At 43.4% G+C, this 21,644-nt stretch overlaps 1 protein-coding gene and 1 non-coding gene across 6 annotated transcripts in view; both read right to left on the bottom strand.

Annotated features, from left to right (window-relative positions):
- Positions 1 to 6,722: 6,722 nt before the first annotated feature.
- The window catches only part of PRELID2 (PRELI domain containing 2), a 64,595-nt gene continuing 49,673 nt past the window's right edge, over positions 6,723 to 21,644 (bottom strand). For all 5 annotated transcript variants that reach the window (XM_044225182.1, XM_044225209.1, XM_044225191.1 and 2 more), the window contains 2 exons: positions 11,971 to 12,040; positions 6,723 to 7,859 (listed from right to left, as the gene is read on the bottom strand). In XM_044225182.1, coding sequence (XP_044081117.1) covers positions 11,981 to 12,040 — 60 coding nt within the window. In that variant the 3' untranslated portion in view covers positions 6,723 to 7,859; positions 11,971 to 11,980. The remainder of the gene's footprint in view (positions 7,860 to 11,970; positions 12,041 to 21,644) is intronic.
- Positions 10,656 to 10,845, bottom strand: LOC122896799. The gene has a single exon (XR_006382435.1). It is a non-coding gene; the product is annotated as a U2 spliceosomal RNA (small nuclear RNA).

The following is a 21,644-nucleotide window of genomic DNA, read 5'->3' as shown; positions in this document are numbered from 1 at the left end:
ATACCCCTTCCCATGGATTTTAACGAGCACTGTAGACAGAGTGCTTAGAAAAGCTATGGTACACAGGTACATCTGAACTGCCTCCATTTAGGAAAATACGGTATGTCAAAAACATACTGACAACCAAAATTTGCCCAACTAGTGTTTTCTCTTAACAAAAGAAGAAATATGACTACCTCCCAATAAATGAGAGAAAAATAAACTATAATAAATACTCTTCATACTTACATACCTCCTTCTCAACAACAAAAAGTTGTGCATTAACCTAACCCTCAAAATAATCCATGATGCCTCTGATGGCAAGGCCCACCGAAGTTTACAGGATATCTGCCCCATTTTGTATCACAAGATATTGGCAGGGGAGGGCCATGCTGCTGGAATGCAAGGCTGCCTCTGAGGGACATGGGAATTCTGGGAGATCTGGGGACTGAGGTGGGGCTACATCAGCTTTCCCAAACTTTTCCAGAGAGGAACCTGACTCCCACTAGCAGAAGAGGGCCCTGGAATCTTTGGGATATGCTACCTGCCAAGTGTTTGCAGCAGGCTGAAGGACGGGTGATGGCCACTCTTGGTTATTTTCAACAGATTCAACCTCCTATCACACCTGCCATGTTCTAGGCAGCACGCTAAGCAATGCTCCAAGCAAAAGGACTTGAGGGTTTCTGCTTTTTCCTAAATTAAGGTTCCATTCCAATCTTACAGTCTACAAAGTTACATGTTTAATATAAAAATAAGATTTCCCACAAATCTTCAAGAAAAAGGAATGCTTTAAGAGGAGCATTCTGTTCATCATACCTTCCTGGTTGATGGCTTCATCCACCCCTCATGGAGATGACTATATATTCCCAAGGGTACAAATACTCTGTTTTGGAAATTGCAGGTGACACTCCTCAGGTAGATGTTTCTGAAGAAGATCAGGGGGAAATAAATGCCTGCCTGACCCTCTCCTCTTCCCCAATTCTTCTCTGCAAAATCCTTGCCTTAGTAAGGCCCCAAAACATTGTTAGCACTTATTTTTCCAGGAGAAATAGTTCTCATAGCACTTGACAGAACAATTAACACCTAAGGAAACAAGTTATAAAGCTAGCTTCTGACTTAGCACATACAGAAAGACTACTTTCCATACTGGAATAGTTCCAACTGTAATCTGATGCTTCGTTTAATCCAATTTAAAACTGCAATTAAAAACTGTAGCCAGGAAGTGTCTCAAATGTGCCTCTAAGTTTTCCAAAGTCTTTAGATCCAATCAGGAAGACCAGGAAAAAGCTGCAATGAACTTTTTCTCTGTGTCTATGAATACATATAGAGAAATGAAGACATGAGCTGAGGCTCAAATGGTCACCCTAGGTTTCCTCACAGTCACCCTAACCTACTCAATAACCTCGGTATGTTTTCTCCCTTTCTCTCTCCCTCTCCTGGCCCCATACCCTGTTTCCAGCAACAAAGACTAGACTCTGGGGCAATTCATTTGTCTTTCAAGGCACTTTACATAAGCCTACTGTCCTGGAGACTAGGGGAAAAACATTTTTTTTGACAGACTGGCAAGAATGACTTTGGTTTTGAAGAGATTAATGACTACATTCCTAAACACAACTAACAGAAGCCTCAGTCCAGAAAGTAATTTCCCCGAAACCTCTGAAGAAAATCGACCACATGGTCATTTCCAAGTTGGCGCAACTGATGGACCTGTGAATTCAGGGGGACATCTAAACTCACAGTAAGAAAACAAAAACATACAAGTGAACAGTTCATCTTTTCTCCTTCATTGTCGGATCTAAAAGTTCAGCCTGGCACCAACACAAAGGAGGAATGATTCCATCAGCAGCCTAACAGATGGCAGGCACGAAATGGCTGTAACCTTCTCTGAGAAGGCTGGCGAATAGCTCCATGGAGTTTAATTTTACCAGGATGGGGGCTGCTGTTTTCTGCCCAGCACCTCCTGCACAGCAGGCCGGGCCACAGCTTGGAGAACTGCCTCCTAGGGTCCAGCAGTGCAAGCTCACAGGTTAACCCTTCGTGACGAGCAAGGATCTTGATTTACTACAGCAGCCTTCTTCTGCATTGGATTCTGTTCCAACAAATGCAACTCAAACTTTTGATCATAACAAAGCCAAGTGCGCACGGTAGAGTATTTTTAGGATCGCTTTTCTTCCACTAGTATTTAAGAGACACCGGAGCACTTTTTTCTTCAAAAGTAAACTACATTTTTTGGAAGGCCTAGAGACAAAATTCACCAGAAGGAGTAGGGCAAGGGGGAGGTCTCATATTGCCAACTCCCTCTTCCAGCTAGCTATGTAAGGGTTCCCACTAAGGGAAAAACAGACATCATTTCTGAGCGTGGTAGAATTTCCACCCATGGCTTCTGGATCAACTGGGGAGCTTTACACAATCCTGATGCCAGGGCCACCACCTAGAATCTCTGGGGCTGGGACAAAAGCATCAGTGTGTTTTAAAGCAACCCAAGGGGTTACGATCGGCCATCAAGGTATGCAAGAAATACTGCATTTAAAATTTTAAATATTGCTATTTGTACATTTCTAGAAATTGTTACAATAAGTTAATATAATTTCTATTCCTAGCCCCTATCACACTGGGGCTTGTCATTGTTAGGATTCCACCTCTCTACCCGCTCCAATCTTTCCAATGCTTGTGTGAAGGTTCTCTGGAGTTCACAGGATTTATCCGCCCTAGTTAGCATCCCCAACCCAGACATCAGGGAACTACTATCCTGCAGCCATGAATCCAGGAATCTCCTTGGAGCAAGCTGTGATAGAACAGTCTGAAAGTAGAAGGTATTTATGCCTGACTATCCTGTACCAGGCAAGCACTATGCAGTGGGGATATGCTATGTGGCTCAGATGAGGTGGTGGTCTCATGCAGGGCAGCTCCACTCTTCCACCTACCTATAAGGCCACCCTAGAGAGAACGGGTTACCTTTCTAAAGGTACGACGTGTGCCTCTAACTCAGGCAGGGTCATCCACAATGGTGCAATCTGCCAGTGAGGCTTCAGGCCACCACGCTATATAGTTATGTGTTTGATCTCTTCGTTGCATGTCCTGGGCTGATTTTTTTCGGCATTCTTTAAATGAGCAAATATTGTTTGATTTATTCAGGAGGTCCGTGCATTGGGTCTTAACCATCAACTGGTGCCCACCACTGCCATCTGTCTGTAGAATGTCGGTGCAGGCCTCCTAGAAACCCGTGGATCAAGTCCAAACAGAAGACAAAGGCTGCCTTTTTCCTGAACACAGTAGGTGCTCCATAAATGCTGGCTGAACCAAGGATTCTACCCCTAAAGGTACTCGGCTCTAATAAAAGAAAAGCATTGACAGAGCTGGGGCAGGGCATTTTGGAAACCAGGCAGAGAAAGCCACTCAAATTCATCCAAGTGAAAAGCAGGCCAGTGAAAGGATCTCATGAAGTCTCATGGAAACACAGTACAGAAAGCAGAGCTGAGCCCCACAACTCAAAAAGCAGCAGCCACGCCTCCCTCTCTCTGGGGGTCATGTGATTTCCCGCTGCTGCCTGTCTGTGTGGTGCTTCGTTTCTTCTCTTTCGGCCCACACTGGACCTTTCCCTATGAGCACATGGCCCCCTCAGATTACCCAGTAAAAGGAGCCTCTGCTTATTTCTGGGAGAAAGTTTACTGGCTTACCTCGGGGCTCACCTGGGAGAAAGTTCACCGGCTCACCATATGGTCAGTGTAACACCCGCATCTGGAACTGTCGTGAAGGACGAGGATCATCACTACCAACAACAAACACAAGCTCTGCTGGGTGACGTGATACCCCCAGAAACTAACGATCATGCGTTAAGTACCAGTCGTAACACCCTTATTTCAGAATGTCCACAGGACTGAATTTCAGAGTTATCCAACTAACAGACAGCCCCAAATCACAGTAACACTGAATCAAGAAGACTTTTATCCTGCACAAAAACATGGCCTGAGAAATGTTCGTGTGCATTTAATTTACTTACGTTTCACATTATGCAACTGTACATATAAAACCATGAACACAGTTCAGGAAGACACTGGCTTCTAGACCAAAAGACGTCATTGTAGCAACATCTCACCGACCTTGAGGTCAAAGGTTTGACAAGTGTACTTGGGCAATCAGGAAGTTATAGGAAAATAGCAAAATACCGTCACCAGGTCAATGCAGCAACGTTCGTTCGTTTTCCTGTTCTCAAGAAAGCCCCTCAAAGCCTGTTTAGTGTTATTTAAGATGTACAGTTTGCAGGGACAGGAGTTCCCAACCCCAGACAGAAAGGAAGGAAGTTTCCTATAGGCAGGCTCAAGGAACCGCTAGAGCTCAGCGGGCAGAGCCTCCAGTGGAAGGCCTTTAACAAACTCAAAGAGGGCCTGAAACAATGAAAAACATAAAGGATGACCTTAAAATTTTTTCATTATTTTTTAGTAGATTGTTCACCAAAGCAGGGAAATGTATACTGAGAGTTACAACGTCACTGGTTCAAATAAAGCAAAAAAGACGTGTAACTTTAAAAACAGCCTTGACCGGTCTGCACCGTGTACCCTCCAATGTCTGACAAATGGATTATCATGACCACACATATACTGCTTATAAAATACACAAAGTGATTTATATAAAAAGAATACAGCACCTTTTTTTATCCACATATGACTGAAACCATAAAAGCCCCTTCGTGGTAAAAGCACCACCATCACATACGAATAGCCTCAGTCAGCTTATCTCTGCATTAAGAACTTTATATTGTGTCCTGAGCAGTCAATGCTATCGATCAGTGGACCCAAATGACTGCCTTTTTACATGCTAGGAGACACAGAGGGCAACAACACAGCCCCTGAAATCAATGTTTCTCAAAACAAGGTCTGTGGAACAGCACGCTGAATCTCCTGGTGAATTCGCTTTACAACATAGATCCCCCAGCCCCCAATAAAATTTCATGAATCACAATTTCCAGGGGATGGCCCAGGAACCTACAGTTGAGCACTCCTCCCCGAGAATTTCTGGTACAAGCAGAAGTGTGGGAATCACTCTACAAAATCACTGCCTTAAAGGGTAGGCTCAGGGGCACTGGGGTGGCTCGGTCCATTAAGGGTCTGACTCTTGATCTCAGGGCTGTGAGTTCAAGCCCCATGCTGGGCTCCACACTGGGTGTGAAGCCTACTTTAAAAAATAAAATAAAATAAAATAAAAAGGGGTAGGCTCAGCCACCCAGTCAGGAGGCAACTAACTGGCTGGGCCTATGAATTAACCTCTTCCCACACTTACTCTTAACATGCCCGTAAGGTGGTACTCCTCCTGGTTTTGACATTTCTATAGTCTTATCACAGGAAAAGGATTCTGACATGTAATAAAAATAAACTCTAACAAGCTCTCATTAGTTTTTTTAAAAAGTGTTACAATTTCGAAGCCATGTATGTGAAACTCAGAGCAATGGACGCCTGCAGAGTGTTTAAGAAAAATATTGAGTTCCTTGGGAATGGGAAGGGTTTCTTGGGAATGGGAAGAAAATACATCTCAAAGCAGTCTTGCAGAAGAGGCAGAATGCAGCTTACATCCAGAATGGGGAAACGCAAATCTACTAAAAATTGGCTGGGATGTTTAAACTAGGCCTTACCACCCTTGAGGCAGAGACTAAAAACTACCAGCACACACGTTTTGTAGGGCCGGCACAATGTTTTAAACAGTTCTGAGTTACTGCCAACCTGTAAAAACTGAGAGAATTCTTCTCTTTAAAAAACATCTGTCTTTTCCTACCAAGGTGGAACATGGAATCACCAGAAAAGCCAGCCACACGGCCATAGTGTGGGGGAGCCAGGCAGCAGCTGCCCATCTTTACACAGGTGTGCGTCCCCCCCCCAGTCTCCCAGGGGCCACCTGCCTCCGTGACTCACCAGATCACCTGCCAGGTGCCCAAAGCCATTTGCACTGGCCACCCCAGCTCCAGGCAATTAGGGAAAAATTCAGCCTTCACTCTCTCTAGTTCTAAACAAAATTCTTGCTACAAAGATCCTTTCCTACATCAGAAGGGTCGAGAAAGAATCAGATAATGTCTGAAAATCACCGAGAATTCACTAGAGCGTTCTCATCCCTAGTGGCCTACTGGAACCACCCAGGGAGCTTTAAAAAACAGAGAGGCTGGTTCCACCAAATAGTCTCCCCACCCCCTACAGAGATTCTGTTGTATTGCTCTGAGGCATAACGGGGGTGGGAGGGTGGGGGTGGAGGGGGTGGGGGGGTGGGGGTAAAGCTCCGCAGGTGGTTCTAATGAATACCCAAGGCTGAGAACTCCTGCCTTCAGAGGATGCAGTTGTTGAGTAGGAAGCATTAAGTTCATTCCAATGTCAACCTCCAAATTCAGACTTCTAACCTCTCACCTTTGTGGTAATTTACATCACCTTTTGTGTTTTGAAATGGGCTATTATTCCAAAAGCCTACCAAAATGCCATTTACAAATTGGAAAAGGAAGTCTAAGTGTGTTCTGGTTCCTACCACTCCTTGTCCCTCCAACACACCTGAAGAATAAAAGAAATGAGGAGAATTATCCTAAGGGACAAAACTCAGGCAGCACAAACAGCTCACACACATTAAGAAGAAACTCACACTGGCAGGCTTATATGAAATAATTTTTTAAAGTGCTTTGAAATTCATCACTGCACTAAGTGAAAAATTTTCAAATAGTTTAAAAAAAAAAAAAAGAACAATTTCCCCTGGTCTTCCCAGTAATGGCCCAATTTTTATCTTAAGCAGATAAATTCCAATTTATTGCCTCTCTTCAAGTGTTCTGTTAGGTAATATGCATTTATATTTTGGTTTCCAATCACGGGAAATGCAAACTACTGTCACCTAATTTTCAAATAGTGATACTACCTTACAATACATCTGAAAAGCACATTTTTAAAATGGTTTCACATAATAGCGACTTCTGTTTACAAGACTTCTCCTAAGCAAGAGGCAGCATGCTGCACTCGATAAACGTGACCTCAGATCGGTCCCACAATCTCACAAAGTCAATCCTGTAACCCCTTGTACAATTAAAAAGAGTGAGCTTCAGAAAGATTGGAAATTATGTACATGATCGATTACTGAGCTGGTGGGTGGCAACACCTGCACTCAAATACAGGTTCCTCAGATTCCCACACCTGGGCTCTGCACACTTAACTATCCCTCCTGTCCTTCCGAGCTTAACTATCACGAGACAGAGACATCTGCGCCGGGTTCTCCCGACTTGCCAGTGAAACACAGAGAGGCTAACAAGCTGCTCCACCCCTCACAATGCCAAAGCTACACCCTGCCTCCCCGCTCTCCGTGCCATGTTCTTCCAGAAGACCAAATCACACGCTGACACCTTACACTACAGTAGCTATACTGATGGCCCTTAGGTAGTACTTATGGGTAGAACATTACTCTAAATATGGATTAGCTTCAACACAGGCCTGGTACATTCTTTTCTGTTGTAGGCCACGTAAGCCTCAGGTATCAGCTTCGACTCCTTTATCTGTCCCAAAATCTTCTCATGCATCCTATGAGCAATGATGTTGATAAACGTGGGCAAAAGTGCCACTCGCCAGGCCTCTGGCCTGTCCTTGGTGTCCCTGACACCGTCACCAGGCAATCAGCAGGACATCCTGAAGAAGGGCAGACGTCACCTTCTATGGGTTTTTTCCTTTATTTGTAAATTATAAAGACACTGTGCCATAAAAATCCATCTAGAAGGCCTCCTGTCCAAGAGCTTCACACCCTGGCAGGAAGGCCTCCTCTTCTTTAAGCTGCTGACACTGTCTCCTTAAGCCCGTTTTTGGAAAACTGCATCAGTGATGGGTTCTGGCCAAGAAGTGATTCTCGAGCAAAAGTAGCACAACACAGGTCCCCTGCAAGAGAAAAACAGGCGTTATCACCTAATAAACATGTCTCGCCAATCAATACTTACTTGCCTCTTTCCTGAAGCAACTCCTAAAATAAGTCACTTGAATGCTATCATTACGGATAATTCTTGAAGAAACTGCATTTCTGCCTCCTAATGATCTTCGAACAAAGCTAGCACCTTATTTTATTAAGTCCAGTGACCCAGAGGAGCTGGTTCAAAGGGAGTTAAGACAGAGCTAATACTGAAGGCTTAATCACTCCAGTGTGAAAGAACTCTGCTGTATTGTCAAACCTCAGCAAGCCGAGTCTCCCGGCTATCGGCGGCAAGAATAAACACACGTCAGGGCTATCTGTTTTACTCCGAAATGGCAGGAAATCAAAAATCTATCAAATGGACGCATCAGCAACAGCACCACAAGCATACTGGTTAGACAGGTCAGCAACAGTACCACAAGCATACTGGTTAGTGAGACTTAGGCACCTCCATTTCAGCCCATGACAAACCACCTTCTAACAAGCTTTCTCATTTTCAAATGCCCACAAAGATACACAGGCCACAGACTTCTGGGGAAGATCTTGAGGACTGGGCACCATATACAAGGGGGTCACAGTCTATGTGAGTTTAAATTACACAAATCTGAAACATGGTATGATTTTTAAAAAAGGAAATGATGCCTCCTCATGCAAATTCATCCAAATCCCACAGAATGGTTTTCTTTTCTTTCTTTTCTTTTTTTTTTTTTTTTTTAATTAAGAACTACAAAATTCCCAAACTGGCAAACTGAGTCCACTGTACACAGCACCTAGACTCCAGCCACATGGCTGGGCTGCTCTAGCTGATTAACAAAATGCCGACTTTTCTACTCCCTTATGCACGTGCACTGGAACTTCACAAGCAATGATAGTATGACTGTTGCTATTTTAACTTCACTGTTGTGACAATTTCAATGCTTTCTTAGGCCTTAAAATAAAATCATCCGAGTGGTGAGGTTAGAGCTAATACAGAGAAAATAAACTATCACAGTATTAACTCTGAAATACAGGTAAGATATGGTCAAATACTATATTAAAAAGGCTAACCAAACACACAAGGCTCCTTGATCATAACAGGAGGGGGCATGCTCAAGCGTAGGGAACAGTAAAGCTTTTCCGTAAAAAACCAGACAGGAACTATTTTAAACCTTGTGAGAGGGGAGTTCTCTGTCACAGCTATTTACTCCAGTGTTGTAGCCATAACAAAGCCAGTGACATAGCTGTGTTCCAATAAAACCTTATTTACAAAAGCAGATAGCAGGCTGGATTTGGCCTGAGGGCAAAAACTGACTGACCCGTCCTCTACAGCCTTAGACCTAATAGCTACCCCCCTGCTTTAAAGGTGACATTTAATTGCTCATAAAAATAACCACTCTTCCATTTTCCATAGAGCCAATTTTGAGAAAAGATGTTCCATTAAAATAGGCATATTTCAAGCTTGCAAAAACTATGTAATAATAGCCAAGAAAAAAAAAGGGAAGCGATGAGGGGGCAAAAACACGGCAGCCACAACAAAGTCGTAAAATGTTCTACATCATCTTTGGTACCATGCTTACGTAACTATGGATTTGTCAAAACTCACCAAACTGTACACTTAAAAATTGGTCAATTTAATTGTACGTAAATAATACTTCAATAAAGTGGATATTGACAAAATGCTTAAAGCCTCAGCAACAGGCTCTAATCTGGATTAGATTTCTGTTGTAAGGGTATATATAAATATATCTCTATATATCCTTTACTTCACATTTGCCTTCCCTGGGTCATAAATTAAGAGAGCTTGAATTATGTAAATCCTTCAAAACCTCTGTTGCATTAGATGCCCTGCAAACAACTGTCCCACATTACACTCCTGGCGGTCCCCACACCTCAACCACTACACCTGAAAGGGGAGAATCAGTTGCTTTTAGAAACAATGCAAAACCCCAAGTTCATGGCTTAGCATTCAACCACCATGAAAACAAAACAAAAAGAAAGCCCAAGAACATCGGTAATTTAGGACAATAGGTGAGGCTTGGCTGAACTTTCTCATTTCACTTAAAACCAAAAACACAAGTTGGTGTGAGTGTCATCTCTGTTCTTTTCAGTTGTCTTTCCTCCAAGGTGGAGCTTGTCACCATAAAAGCAGGAAAAAAGAAGTTAAACAGGATGTGGCTGAGATGCTAAAATCAGGGAAAAGCCACACAAGAAAATCATTCCTCTGATTAATCTAAAGGCAGTAAAATACATGACGACAATTTGAAAACCCCAGCTATTAGCTTCCTCAGGGCCCTTGTATTTTATGTCTTCACTCAGGGACAAGACCTCATTTAAAGCAACTGTTCTCAAACTGTGGGCCCTGGACCACCAGCACCAACACCATCACCTGGGAACCTGCTGGAAATACAGATCCTCGGACAACACCCCAGACCTACTGACTCAGCGACTATGAGAGGGGGGACCCACCAATCTACATTGAACAAATCCTCCAGATGATTGTGATATTCAAGGACATTCCAAATCATTAATCTGAAGTTTGAAAATCAATGTATACTTGTAAGTGGAGTCCCATCACATTCTCTCATTTAACTAAGGAGCTCTAAGGAGTTGACCTTAGACCTCGGAGTAAGATGGGATCCACACTCAAGTACATGAGCCCTAGAGCTACCTGGTGAGTCTCACAAACATGCCTCAAAATTTTTTTTTCTAAGAACAGAGTAGATGTAGGAACACAGCAATTTTTTTTTTTTTTAAGTTCTTTTTTTGGTACAACAGTTAATTCCCCCCAAGGGGACTGCACCATTCCTGGAAGTACTGCAATACCAGGTAGATGCGTGGAGTGGACGGAGCAGCTCCTAGTTCATCTCCTAATTCCAAAAATCCATTTAATATAATGTCCTCGGATAGAGGACGTATCAGATATTACACTGATAAGAACAGGTATTACACTTGGTCTTGGCCAAAAGGTCAAGAAGCGATGAAACACAGCATTTCTAGATTGCATTTCCATATTTTTGAGCACCTGCCATGTGCCATGCTTGTGCTAAATGAAATTATCTTACTTAGCCTCCCTAGTCATGAATAAATCCATTCACAGGCCAGGCTAACATGCATTCAATGCAGAAGAACTTGTATATAAAAGTTCACTTTGCTTCTTCTTTGGTGAACTGTCCTCAAACTTTATTGTGTATCACAAATAGAGTCTAAGGTTGCTTATACGAAACCATGTATACTACAGTAAGCCAACATAAGGAAATCTGAGGTAATGATGAATCACCCATGACAATGTTTGCTTTACTCCAAGGTTTTACCTTCTCACGTGTTAAAAATCCAAGTCCAATAGATTTGGTCAGAAGCAAATCCATTACTATAATTTATTTTAGGCTCTGGTTCTCTCTAAAATAATGTTGTTCTGTCCCTTCCATTATGGACACCATTCTCCTTCATGTAGACAATAAAAACTTAAGGGAAAAAAAATTAAGTGATTCTAAACCTGCTTCCCTGAGACCTCAACAGTGTTTGTCCTCAAGGAGATGTGGCAAGTGCCGATCCACCAGCTTCACACACGGCACCCTCCCCCACACCTGGGAGTGTCCTCGAGATGTCAGAATCCTTCTCTGTAGTATTTCAGGCAGCCACTCCCAACCAGGGAAAGGATTTATGGCCAGTGAAACAGATTTCTTTCACTGGCCAATCAAAGCATGCCCCTTTCTTACTTCTCTTCCTGCTTCAAATACAGCTTTTAATCCCCTCCCCCTTTCATTGTTCCCAGAACAATACAATTAAGCTTCAGTTAATCCTAAACCACAGTCTACAAATCGAGGGCACCGTGAGGGTCGCAATCATGCTGGATTGTGCTGAGCAGTTTGAACAATTGGAATGCGGCTGCAACCCAGCACGTGGCACCATGCTGCGCTGAAAATCAAAGAAGTAAGTAAATGACGGTCCTGAAGCGATCAGGAAACACCTGTGAGGCCGTATCCTCCACCTGTAACTGGGAAGTGTACGGGGGAGTAGCCCAGGGAGGCTGATGCATTATACAGGACTCAAAAGCATGAAAACATGGCTGGAGTAAATAATCCTGATTTTGCTTGTGGTACTCACTGATGATTCTTTATTCGGCTAAGGGGGCACCACACTGCTCCTTCAGCAGCATCTCCATTATTCTAATTCCCTAGAGAGAGAAGAAAGAACCATCAGAACGCCACAGTTCGTGGACAAGCACTTTTACATTCATCGTGACCCTTTCCCTTCAAGGAATCCAGTCCTATTCTCATTTCAGAAAAGTAAGCTCATAGCCACACCTTACATTTCTACAATATTTTTCTCACCAAAGTCACATCCATTTTCTCTACATGGGCTCAGAATTAATCAAGGGAAAACGGGTACAGGGGTTTAGAATTTCCATTTTAAACTTAAGAAAAAAACAGGCCAAGAGAAGTGGCCCGCTTCTTGAAAGTGGCCCTCTCAGTGGCACTGCCAGAGCCGAATCATAACAGCAATAACAAGTGTTTATTGAGCACTTACAAACGCGCTATGCTGACTGCCCAGGTTTTCGTGAGCATGGTCCTGGGCAGTGGGTGCAGGGTACACCACGAACATCCTCCAGCACCTGGGCACCCCTTCCCCACCTGCCAGCACTGGAGGCACAGCCACCCTCACCCAAAGGTGAGTTGCCTTACCTGAGGTCATCAACCCCTCTCCAGGGGCAGCCCACATCCAAGAACTGGTAGATACAGAGGTCTATAGGCCCTGGCCCCTTCCCTCAACTCCAGACAACTGGGAAGGACACCCCACATCTGGAGGTCCTCATGGAATCAGGTGAAACCTTCACGGTAACATTACCCAGTTTAAAGCCCCTCCTGCCTGAAACCTGTTTCCCCTGCTCCCTCTCAAGGGCTGTTCCCAGAGGCTCTCTCCAGTCACCCTCTGCACCAAAGTCTCCATCTCTGAGTCTGTGTCCCAAGAGCCAGCCTGGGACACCTGGTTTGATACACACAAAGCCCCTGAACAAGTACTATTCTTACTCCCATTTTACAGATGAGGAAACAGTAACTCCAAGAGGTTTAAACAATGTCCCATAAATCATGTATCTGTTGAGTAATAATGCAAGGAAAGAACAGAGCCATTCTATTCTGGCTTCAGAGGTTCCCTGACCCTTCTCACAAGCTCCCTCCATGACTGCACATCCCGACCTTCCATACACCCACCTTGCCATTCAAAATCCGCCCTGGAGGAAAGAGGAAAGCAGATATTCCCTCCTTCCTCGTTCAAGAACAAGTTCTGCAGACCAGGGCACAAACCTTCACAGAGAAAGACAACATGATGATGTAATTATGAACGAGAGTTTTAAGGAAGTCAGAGCTGGATATGGGGGGATCTGGGATCTGGGAATGGGAGACACCGTTCTCAGAGACTAGAAAGCAGTCTACAGGAAACAGGAATGATCTAAGCTAACCTCAAACACAGATCCCGGGACCACACACAGGAAGACTTTGATTTAACAGGACTCAAGCAGGCCTCAGAATTGTGCACTGTTATCCAGCACCCAGGGGATTCCCGTGATCAGGCAGGTCTGGGAAACAGTGAGGGAGCTTCATGAGAAAGTCTGGGGCTTCCTACTAGGTGTTTACTCTCTGCCACGGCAAGCGGGTGAGCCTCTAGAGAAGACCATAAAATATATTTAGTGCCAAAGTACACCAAACAAAATGTAACATATCCTTGAAGTTTTAGATGCTCCTTCAGATTGTGGCTAGCCATCGCCACCAATACTGCCCCAACCTACACGGAAGAAGTATCAGTTAAAGGATTCTGACAGAATGCTGACCAGCACAGAGTCGGGGGCGGGGGGGGGGGGGGGACTAAAGCTGCAAACTCTAAGACCAGGAGCACTGCTGTCAGAGTCACGAGACCCGGGTTCCGGTCACAGTACTACCAAGTTATTCCGGGCATTTTTAGCTGAGTCCCTCTTTACCAAGGAGTAACTAAGAGCGGAGAGCAGAGAGGACAGCCAGGCCAAAGGGGTAGTGCAGCTGCACACCAGAACTGGGAGGGGAACCCGCAGATGCACCTGCGCATCCCCACGCCCTGCTGAGACCCACGCCGTCAGCATTTCTAGGGCTGGGGCCTGGAACCTGCAGATTTGTAATATACCTCATGTGGTTCTGAAGCCAAACTGGCTCATTTACTAGAATCTGTGAATGGCAGCCTGACACCACCTCAAAGATCCCTCCCAGCTCTGCCAGTCTGAGAACGCATTTTGGAAGATAAGGTACATGCTGCCCTCTGGTCCTCTTAGAGTTACTGTCCTTGCAAACACTTAGGGGGTAAGGAGGAGAGTGGGGACGAAACCACCAGTGCAATGAAATTTAATCTAACTCTTTCCCTAAGATTTAACCATTCATTTCTGCTCTCATTCACTCATTAACAGATTCACTCAATAAATAAGATGCACCTACTGCATGCACTAGAGATTAAAGGGTGAACAAACAAGACACGGACCCTGCCCACATGGAGCTTACAATCCAGTAGTTTTCATTCCCCTTGTTTCCATCTGTTTGTTTCAACAAAACCTTGAACAATAATTAAATGCCTTCCTTCTGTTTTCAGGAAGAATAAAAATGGCCACGTTGATTCCACTGCAACCATCTCTTTGCATGAATCTGGTGGTATGTCTTTAAAAAGCACACTCCCTCCTTAGGAAGTGAGCACTGGTGAACTCTCCCCATCCGTCCAAATTAAGAATGCCACCACTTACCGAGCTGAACACTAATTGACATAAGTGAAGACTTTGAGGTTTGCCTTGGGAATTGAAAGACGTTATTTATTGAATCAATTATGTTCACAATGTGACAGTTGATTTTTCTTTCCCTTCCCCCCCCCCATACCACTTTAGTCTTTTTAAGGAGAACAGTTAGAAATAGAAGGTGAAGAACAGGGGCAGAGAGAGAGAGACCTATCAAGTGAATTAAGAAAGAAAAAAAAACTTAACAGGGAGGCCAAACCATTACTTAGTGCCTCTCTACAGTATGGAGGGACCAAATAAAGCCCAATCAATAGAGTCCTTTCAAATAAAGTTCCAAGGCTTAAAACTCAACCCCTAGGAGATCAGCCTTAAAGAGGCTAAATTTACACCACTTATCACACAATGATGCCTGAAATGAAGAGAAAACATTAAGTGAATCCACCTTTATAGATATGGCTTAAAAGCTTTTTGGACTGACAAACCATAAACCAGCTTGATTTTATTACTCCTTTCCCCTCTGAGATTTTTTTCTATTACAAGGCTATCTTTCTCTATTTGCCAATGTACAGATAAGTGAGGCCTCTCACGGTCTCATTTCCCTAATACAACACTGTGCCGGCCAAGCACATCCCCACAAAGGCGTCCCGCGTCCCAGAGCCTCACGGATTGAAAACACTTCAGAGATCCCCCACACTAACCGTCTCTGAGAAACAGCTGATTATTGTGGGAAACAAAAGGCCTGTCTGAAGGGGGAGCTGGGAAAAAACGGAACTACAGGCTGCTCCATCCTGACAGGGTAGTATTTATTCTCTTCTCCAACGGATGCTTCCTTAAGCCCTGAGTGACCTAGGAGGCCCCACAGACAGGGATATCAGACCCTGTAAAAACTGCAAACTTCTAAAGCAGTTTTCAAAAGACACACCTATGGGGCGCTCTTAAAACAAGAACTGCTCACTTAATTACCACAACGATAAAAGACCGGTGCAGAATCTGACACACAAAAGGTTCGTGATGTCAATGGATTACCAGGCTGATACACTGATTACGTTCCAATGCCAGACTGAAAGAGGCTGAATTTTATTTAGCCTTACAGTTGCTATCTGCCCAGTGGTTAGCCTTCTTCAAAGGGCAGTGGAAAAGGCCAGGATCACAAGGGCGGCCCAGGGGATGAAAGAACAAAACAAGTTAAGAATAAAGAATGGGGGGCACCTGGGTGGCTCAGTGGGTTAAAGCCTCTGCCTTCGGCTCAGGTCCTGATCTCAGGGTCCTGGGATCGAGCCCCGAATCAGGCTCTCTGCTTAGCAGGGAGCCTGCTTCCTCCTCTCTTTCTCTCTCTCTGCCTGCCTCTCTGCCGACTTGTGATCTCTGTCAAATAAATAAATAAAATCTTTAAAAAAAAAAAAAAAAAAAAGATAACAGAAACCCTGCTCAAAGCTTCTCCAGGAAGATATCTTTTGCCCCATAAAGCATCTTCAATCTGATGTAGGTTAATTCCTTAGGTCTTTAGGTCTTCCTCATCCATAAAACTGGGATAACGCCAACCAATACTAACAGTCAAAATCTGTGGCACATACTGTATGCCAAGCACTGTGCTGAGTGCTTTATCTGCCACTGGCTTACTTCATTCTCCTATCTGCCTTAGAGAATTAACCTATTCTTGTGGGGGGATGAGATCTGAGGTTCAGAAAAATTAAGCATCTGGACCAAAGTCACACAATAACTAAGAAGCTGAGTCCTGATTTGACCCAAAGCAATCAGGATTGCAAGTCCAGGATCCAGTATGTTTCAGCACAAGGGGGCGGAAGGCATAAATGAGACGGCGTATGTGAAAGCGCCTGTTACAACGCTGGGTACACAGCAGGGGCTTGTTCTTCCCTTCTCTATTCACTATGTTCAAAAAGCCTGATAAATAAATCAGACACTGTAGCCCTGCTCCCAAACTAAATGGCATGATTCTTAATATATGAATCAATATTTAATCACCTCTACAAATTATTTTAAATACAATGCTTTTCAAGTAGGCAGAGCTGATAGAATGTATGACCTCAATATAAAATTTTCCCATAGTAGCTAATAAACTCTTGAGTAGATTCATTTTTATTTTGATAAGTAACCCAAAATCTTTAGGTGTAACTGCAGAACATGAACAGATATAATAATTCAGATGTCTGTGCATCACATGATAAAACACCCTCTCTCCTTAAAGAGAATGTTTAATCTCACAACTGGTGATGGAGAAGAATATACCCCCAAATAATAAAATCTAAAAACTGGAAAAGACACTGTATTACCTAGTCCAGAGATGAAAGTCTTTTCAAGGAACCGAAGGTGGCCCACCTGACTTAGAAAGGTATCCCAGGATCAAGTATCAAGATGAAAGAGTCCCAAGCCGTTTCCATCTTGCCGGTTCTCAAACTCTGACCTGGCACGAACTTCTTAGTGGCTAAAAGGCATTTAGGCACTGGTGCTTGCCTATTTTATGAAGTTCCTTCCCCGACCCTCCAATGTAACCCCATTAGTCTATTTTCATTTTTAATTTTTTTAAAACAACCTACACATAATTTTATTTTTCCTGACTTGGACTATATGGTTTTCTCACCACTGACTAATCAACAGACCAGCCTCCTACCTAGTGCCACATGCCATCCGTGACATTTCTGACAAATGATCTTCGGTTACCTGCTTAGAAACCTCCACTAAGGAGAAGCTTTCTACGCCTATTCCATCTGTCAGTCCTCATTATAAGATAGTCTTCCCAACACTGAGGTGGCACTGCCTCAGTGGCTGGCACACTGAAGGGGTCTAGTACCAACTCTTTAAACAAACTAAAACACAACAGGGCTTCTGTCATTTCTCTTTACTGGCATTTATTCACTATTCATCAAATTTAAGCGCAGTCATAATTCTGCCTTGCTTCTTCCCCGTTCTGAGATAAAATGATTACCAGCATGCTTATTGTCTCTAACAATAAAGCCCCTAGATGCCCAGATAATTCTCTTATCTTTGACCTCTCCCCTTCTCTTCACCCACATTCATATTAACTTCTATATGTCAACAATTTTCTTTACATGTGAGGCCAGCCTACTGTCTTCAAATCTTGTGTGTCCTCTGAAGAAAATGTAATTTTCCAAAGCCATATTTCAGTCAAAAATCCATCACAACACCTCTCACCAATACTGAGGATAGTGGGCTAACTACCTGCGAGCGACCTGAGCAACCTGAGCGACATTATCTCAGTTAATCCTCTCAATGGTCCCCGCAGCTAAGACACATTCACTCTCACCATTTCCAGGTAAGGAAATTGGGCCATAATGAGAGTAACTTGCTTGGGGTCACAGAGCAAGTTAAGTGACCAACCTGAAATTTAAACCTGGATTTCTCCAACTCTTTCCACAATGAGTATTTACCTCATTGTTTCTGGATCCATACAATGGGCGGAAGGAAGTGAGGAAGCATATTTCCTTGCAGGGTTGCCGTGAGGGTTCACGGAAGCAACAGATAAAGCTCCTGACACATGACAGACTTTTATTAGGCATTCCTGCCTATACTCCCTGGGGCCTGAAAAGTGGCTGCTGATTTCTTAGCAGACCCAAAACTGACTATGGGCCCCTCACAACAGGACCCCCACAACCAGGCACCCCCCGTTCAGTGGATGGTCAGTGACCCACAGGAAGTGTCCACAAGGGCTCACCTCATGCCTGGATCAGATTTCTCCAGGTACATTTTACTTGATCTTCACATCACCTCTAAGAGTTACTGAAACTTGTATTTGACAACACTGAGCCCCGCAGGGTAAAGCAGCTTTCTCTAGCTCACAAGGTCTTCAGCAAAAGAATAGAACTAGAATCCAGGTCACAGGAAAAAACTGTTTGTAGAAAGGCTACAGCCCTACTAGGCTATGCCGGGCACATTATAGGCTGGTCTCATTTAATCCTCACACTCAATGTACGAGTCAGCGACATGAAGAAAATGACACTTAGAGAGGCTCAGAAACTTGACCAATAGCACCCAGCAATGAAAGCGCAGAATCCAGATTCACACTCAGGTTCCTGTGACTGAGCCCACAATATACCACCTCCTTCAAAAAGTACATCTGCAAGGTTCTCTTCTCACATCACCAAAAAATGACATGTTGCCTTGGGCACAGTCCCTTCCTGCCATCTCAAAGTTATTTCCATGTACATCTGGGTGATTTTAATTTATCCACTTAGGGAGGCAGGCTAAGACGACCAAGCCACAGGTAATTCTTAAAACTGGCCTAAGGATAAGAGCACCTCACCTCATCTCCAAATGCACTTTGTTTTCTGTTGATACCAAATGAAGCTCTTTCATGCACCAGGAAGAAGCTGGAGGACAGGCACGTGCACAGGAAACATTTCTATTTTGACCCAATATCTGCCAATTAGAATTCCTCAGTTTTATCGAAAGCCAACTAACTAGTGAGGCTGTTACTTCCCACAAAAAAGCCTTTCATCATTTCTTGGGGATAAAACCCCAGGGAGGTTGAATGAGGTCTGAGGTTACAGCTCTGAGCCGGAGGGCTGTCATGAACGTTAGCTATAGAAATGGGAGGCCTCACCTTCACTCCCCCATCCTTCACATTACCTGTGCAACGGCAGAACCGTGACGTCTATGGCAAATACAAGCATTTAATATTACAAATGAACACAAACAACCAGAACAAAAGCTACAAATAAACAACTAAAATCTAAAATCACTACGTGCAAATAATAGCCCCTGCTCTTTTCTAAAAGTCATTTATTTGCGAAGGGGAAAAAAATACCATGCCGTGTTCACAGATGCAAATATCCTTTAAAATCCCCAGCCATTATTCCCATTATTGCCATTATTATCAGACAATAAACTGATAAGGGGAAAGAGAGAGTGAAGAAATGGTGGTAATAACGCAGTTGATACTCTTTAAAAATTGCTGTATTTCAATTGCTAACTAAATGGAAGCATTACTGGTTAATCCCTAGGATCTTATCCTTCGTATTGTTTGGTCCCAGATATTCCTTCATGAATTAGTAACTCCCACATGCATGATGTTCTAAATCTACCAGCTGCCTTGAATGTTTAACAGTGTAATAAAATTCTTCCCTTCAATTAAAAAAAAAAAGCTTAGGTTTATAAAAAAAGAAAAAATAGATTTGCACATCCTTCACTTGGTGAACTGCAAATGTGGGACTCCTTCTAAAGAACGGGCCCCTATAAGGCATTCTGGCTCTCGTTCGGAGACTGAAGCAAAACCCTCCAGGCTCAGGGACACCTGATTCACACTTCGTTTGGAATCTGGCCAAGAAACTCAGGTTCCCTGGGAAATCATTTTTTAGACTGGCCTACGTGGAAGAGGGTGAGCTGCTGGTAAAGTGAAGCAGAAGGACTCTGGAGCCTGTTCATCAAGTGCAGAGACTAAGGGTCTGACGGGATCACGTGAACACGGGTTCTACCACTCAGCACCCGGGTGTTTGGGCGCAAGTCAACGCACCCCTGTCTCATCTATAAAACGGTCCTAACAGTCCTTACTCCAGAGCAGTGTTAAGCAAATTGAAGGAGGTAACACAGGTAGGTACTGAGGATGAAGCCTGGGGCAAAGGAAGTGCTCAACAAATAGGACCTGTTATTACCGTCCCTTCACTGCTTTTAAGACTATTTTAGTAAATTATTAATAAATAAACTATTTAATAAATAAAGTAAGCTAGAAACAGGGGCACCTGGGTGGCTCAGTTGGTTAAGTATCTGCCTTTGGCTCAGGTCATGATCCCAGAGTCCTGGGATCAGGTCCCACATCGGCTTCCTTGCTCAGCAGGGTGCCTGCTTCTGCCTCTGCCTGCTACTCTCCCTGCTTGTGCTCGGTATCTTGATCTCTCTGACATATAAATAAGTAAAATCTTAAAAAAAAAAAAAAATCGGATAGAAACATGAAGTCTTCATACATTTGGAAAAAATCATCCAGTAACATGCACACGTGCTCACTAACTGAGTGAGTACTGACTGAGCATGGACTATGTATGCGCTATGTGCTAAGTCCCACACTGAAGTCTCCTATTCACTAAGACAAAGAATCACGACAACAGTTACATCTTGGTAACAGTACTTCAGGGAATCTTTTCTAAGGTGTTGACACAAAATATGAAAGATTCCATGTTTAAAGATGTTTCACATGGTCTTGCTGCTAATGGGAAGCCTGGAAACAACTTCAATGCTCAATCCTAAAGAAACAGGGCAATCAATTATTTTATGACAACTTAACGAAATATTATGTGGTCATTAAAATGTTGGCTTTGCAGTTTCTATAGCTGCTGTGGTAGGCATTTGTGATATAATATTACTTGAAAAGAACAAGACATGAAATTGTACTTATACCGCAATTATGGCTGTTTAAAAATCTGCATATAAAAGACTGAAAAGAACATGCCAATTTGAGCTATAATAGCAAGATAACAGTTATCATTTCTGGAGTATTTAATATGTGCCAAGATATTTTAAGCACTTCTTTATACCATTCCCTTTTATTCTCCTGCTCCTGAAGGTAAGTACTATCATTCACATTCCATCAGAGGCTCAATCTGTACACACCCTATGAGAGGGGGCCCAGAGATTTAAGGTCGGGCTCCCAAAGACAGGTTTATCAAAACCTCTAAAAACCACTGTCTGTAGCCTTCATAGGAAAAACAAGTTCTCGCTTAGAACTTTCTTGCATCTTTCTTTTCAAATAATAACTATTTGCTGTGTGCCAAGTCTTGTCCTGAGCATTTCATGCATGTAACTCATTTACTTCTCCCAAGTACTTGATGCAATAGGTTCCAATATGATCCTCACTTTAGAGAAGGAAAACCAGACTGGGAAAGTTAAATGGCTTACTGAAGGTCACACAGCTGATCAGTACAGGACATTCTGCTGGTTTTCAAAGAGATCTAGGGCAAAAGAACCTATAGGGCTCTGCTGAAAATACGTATTTTATGACACTTATGTGCAGGCAGCACCTATTCAAAAACATTTTAACACAAAACCTTCATGGTTTTTTGTTGGT

The sequence above is a fragment of the Neovison vison genome, chromosome 1 (genome assembly GCF_020171115.1).
Source record: "Neovison vison isolate M4711 chromosome 1, ASM_NN_V1, whole genome shotgun sequence".
Classification (NCBI taxonomy): domain Eukaryota; kingdom Metazoa; phylum Chordata; class Mammalia; order Carnivora; family Mustelidae; genus Neogale; species Neogale vison.
This window is presented reverse-complemented; position numbering and strand designations above follow the sequence as displayed.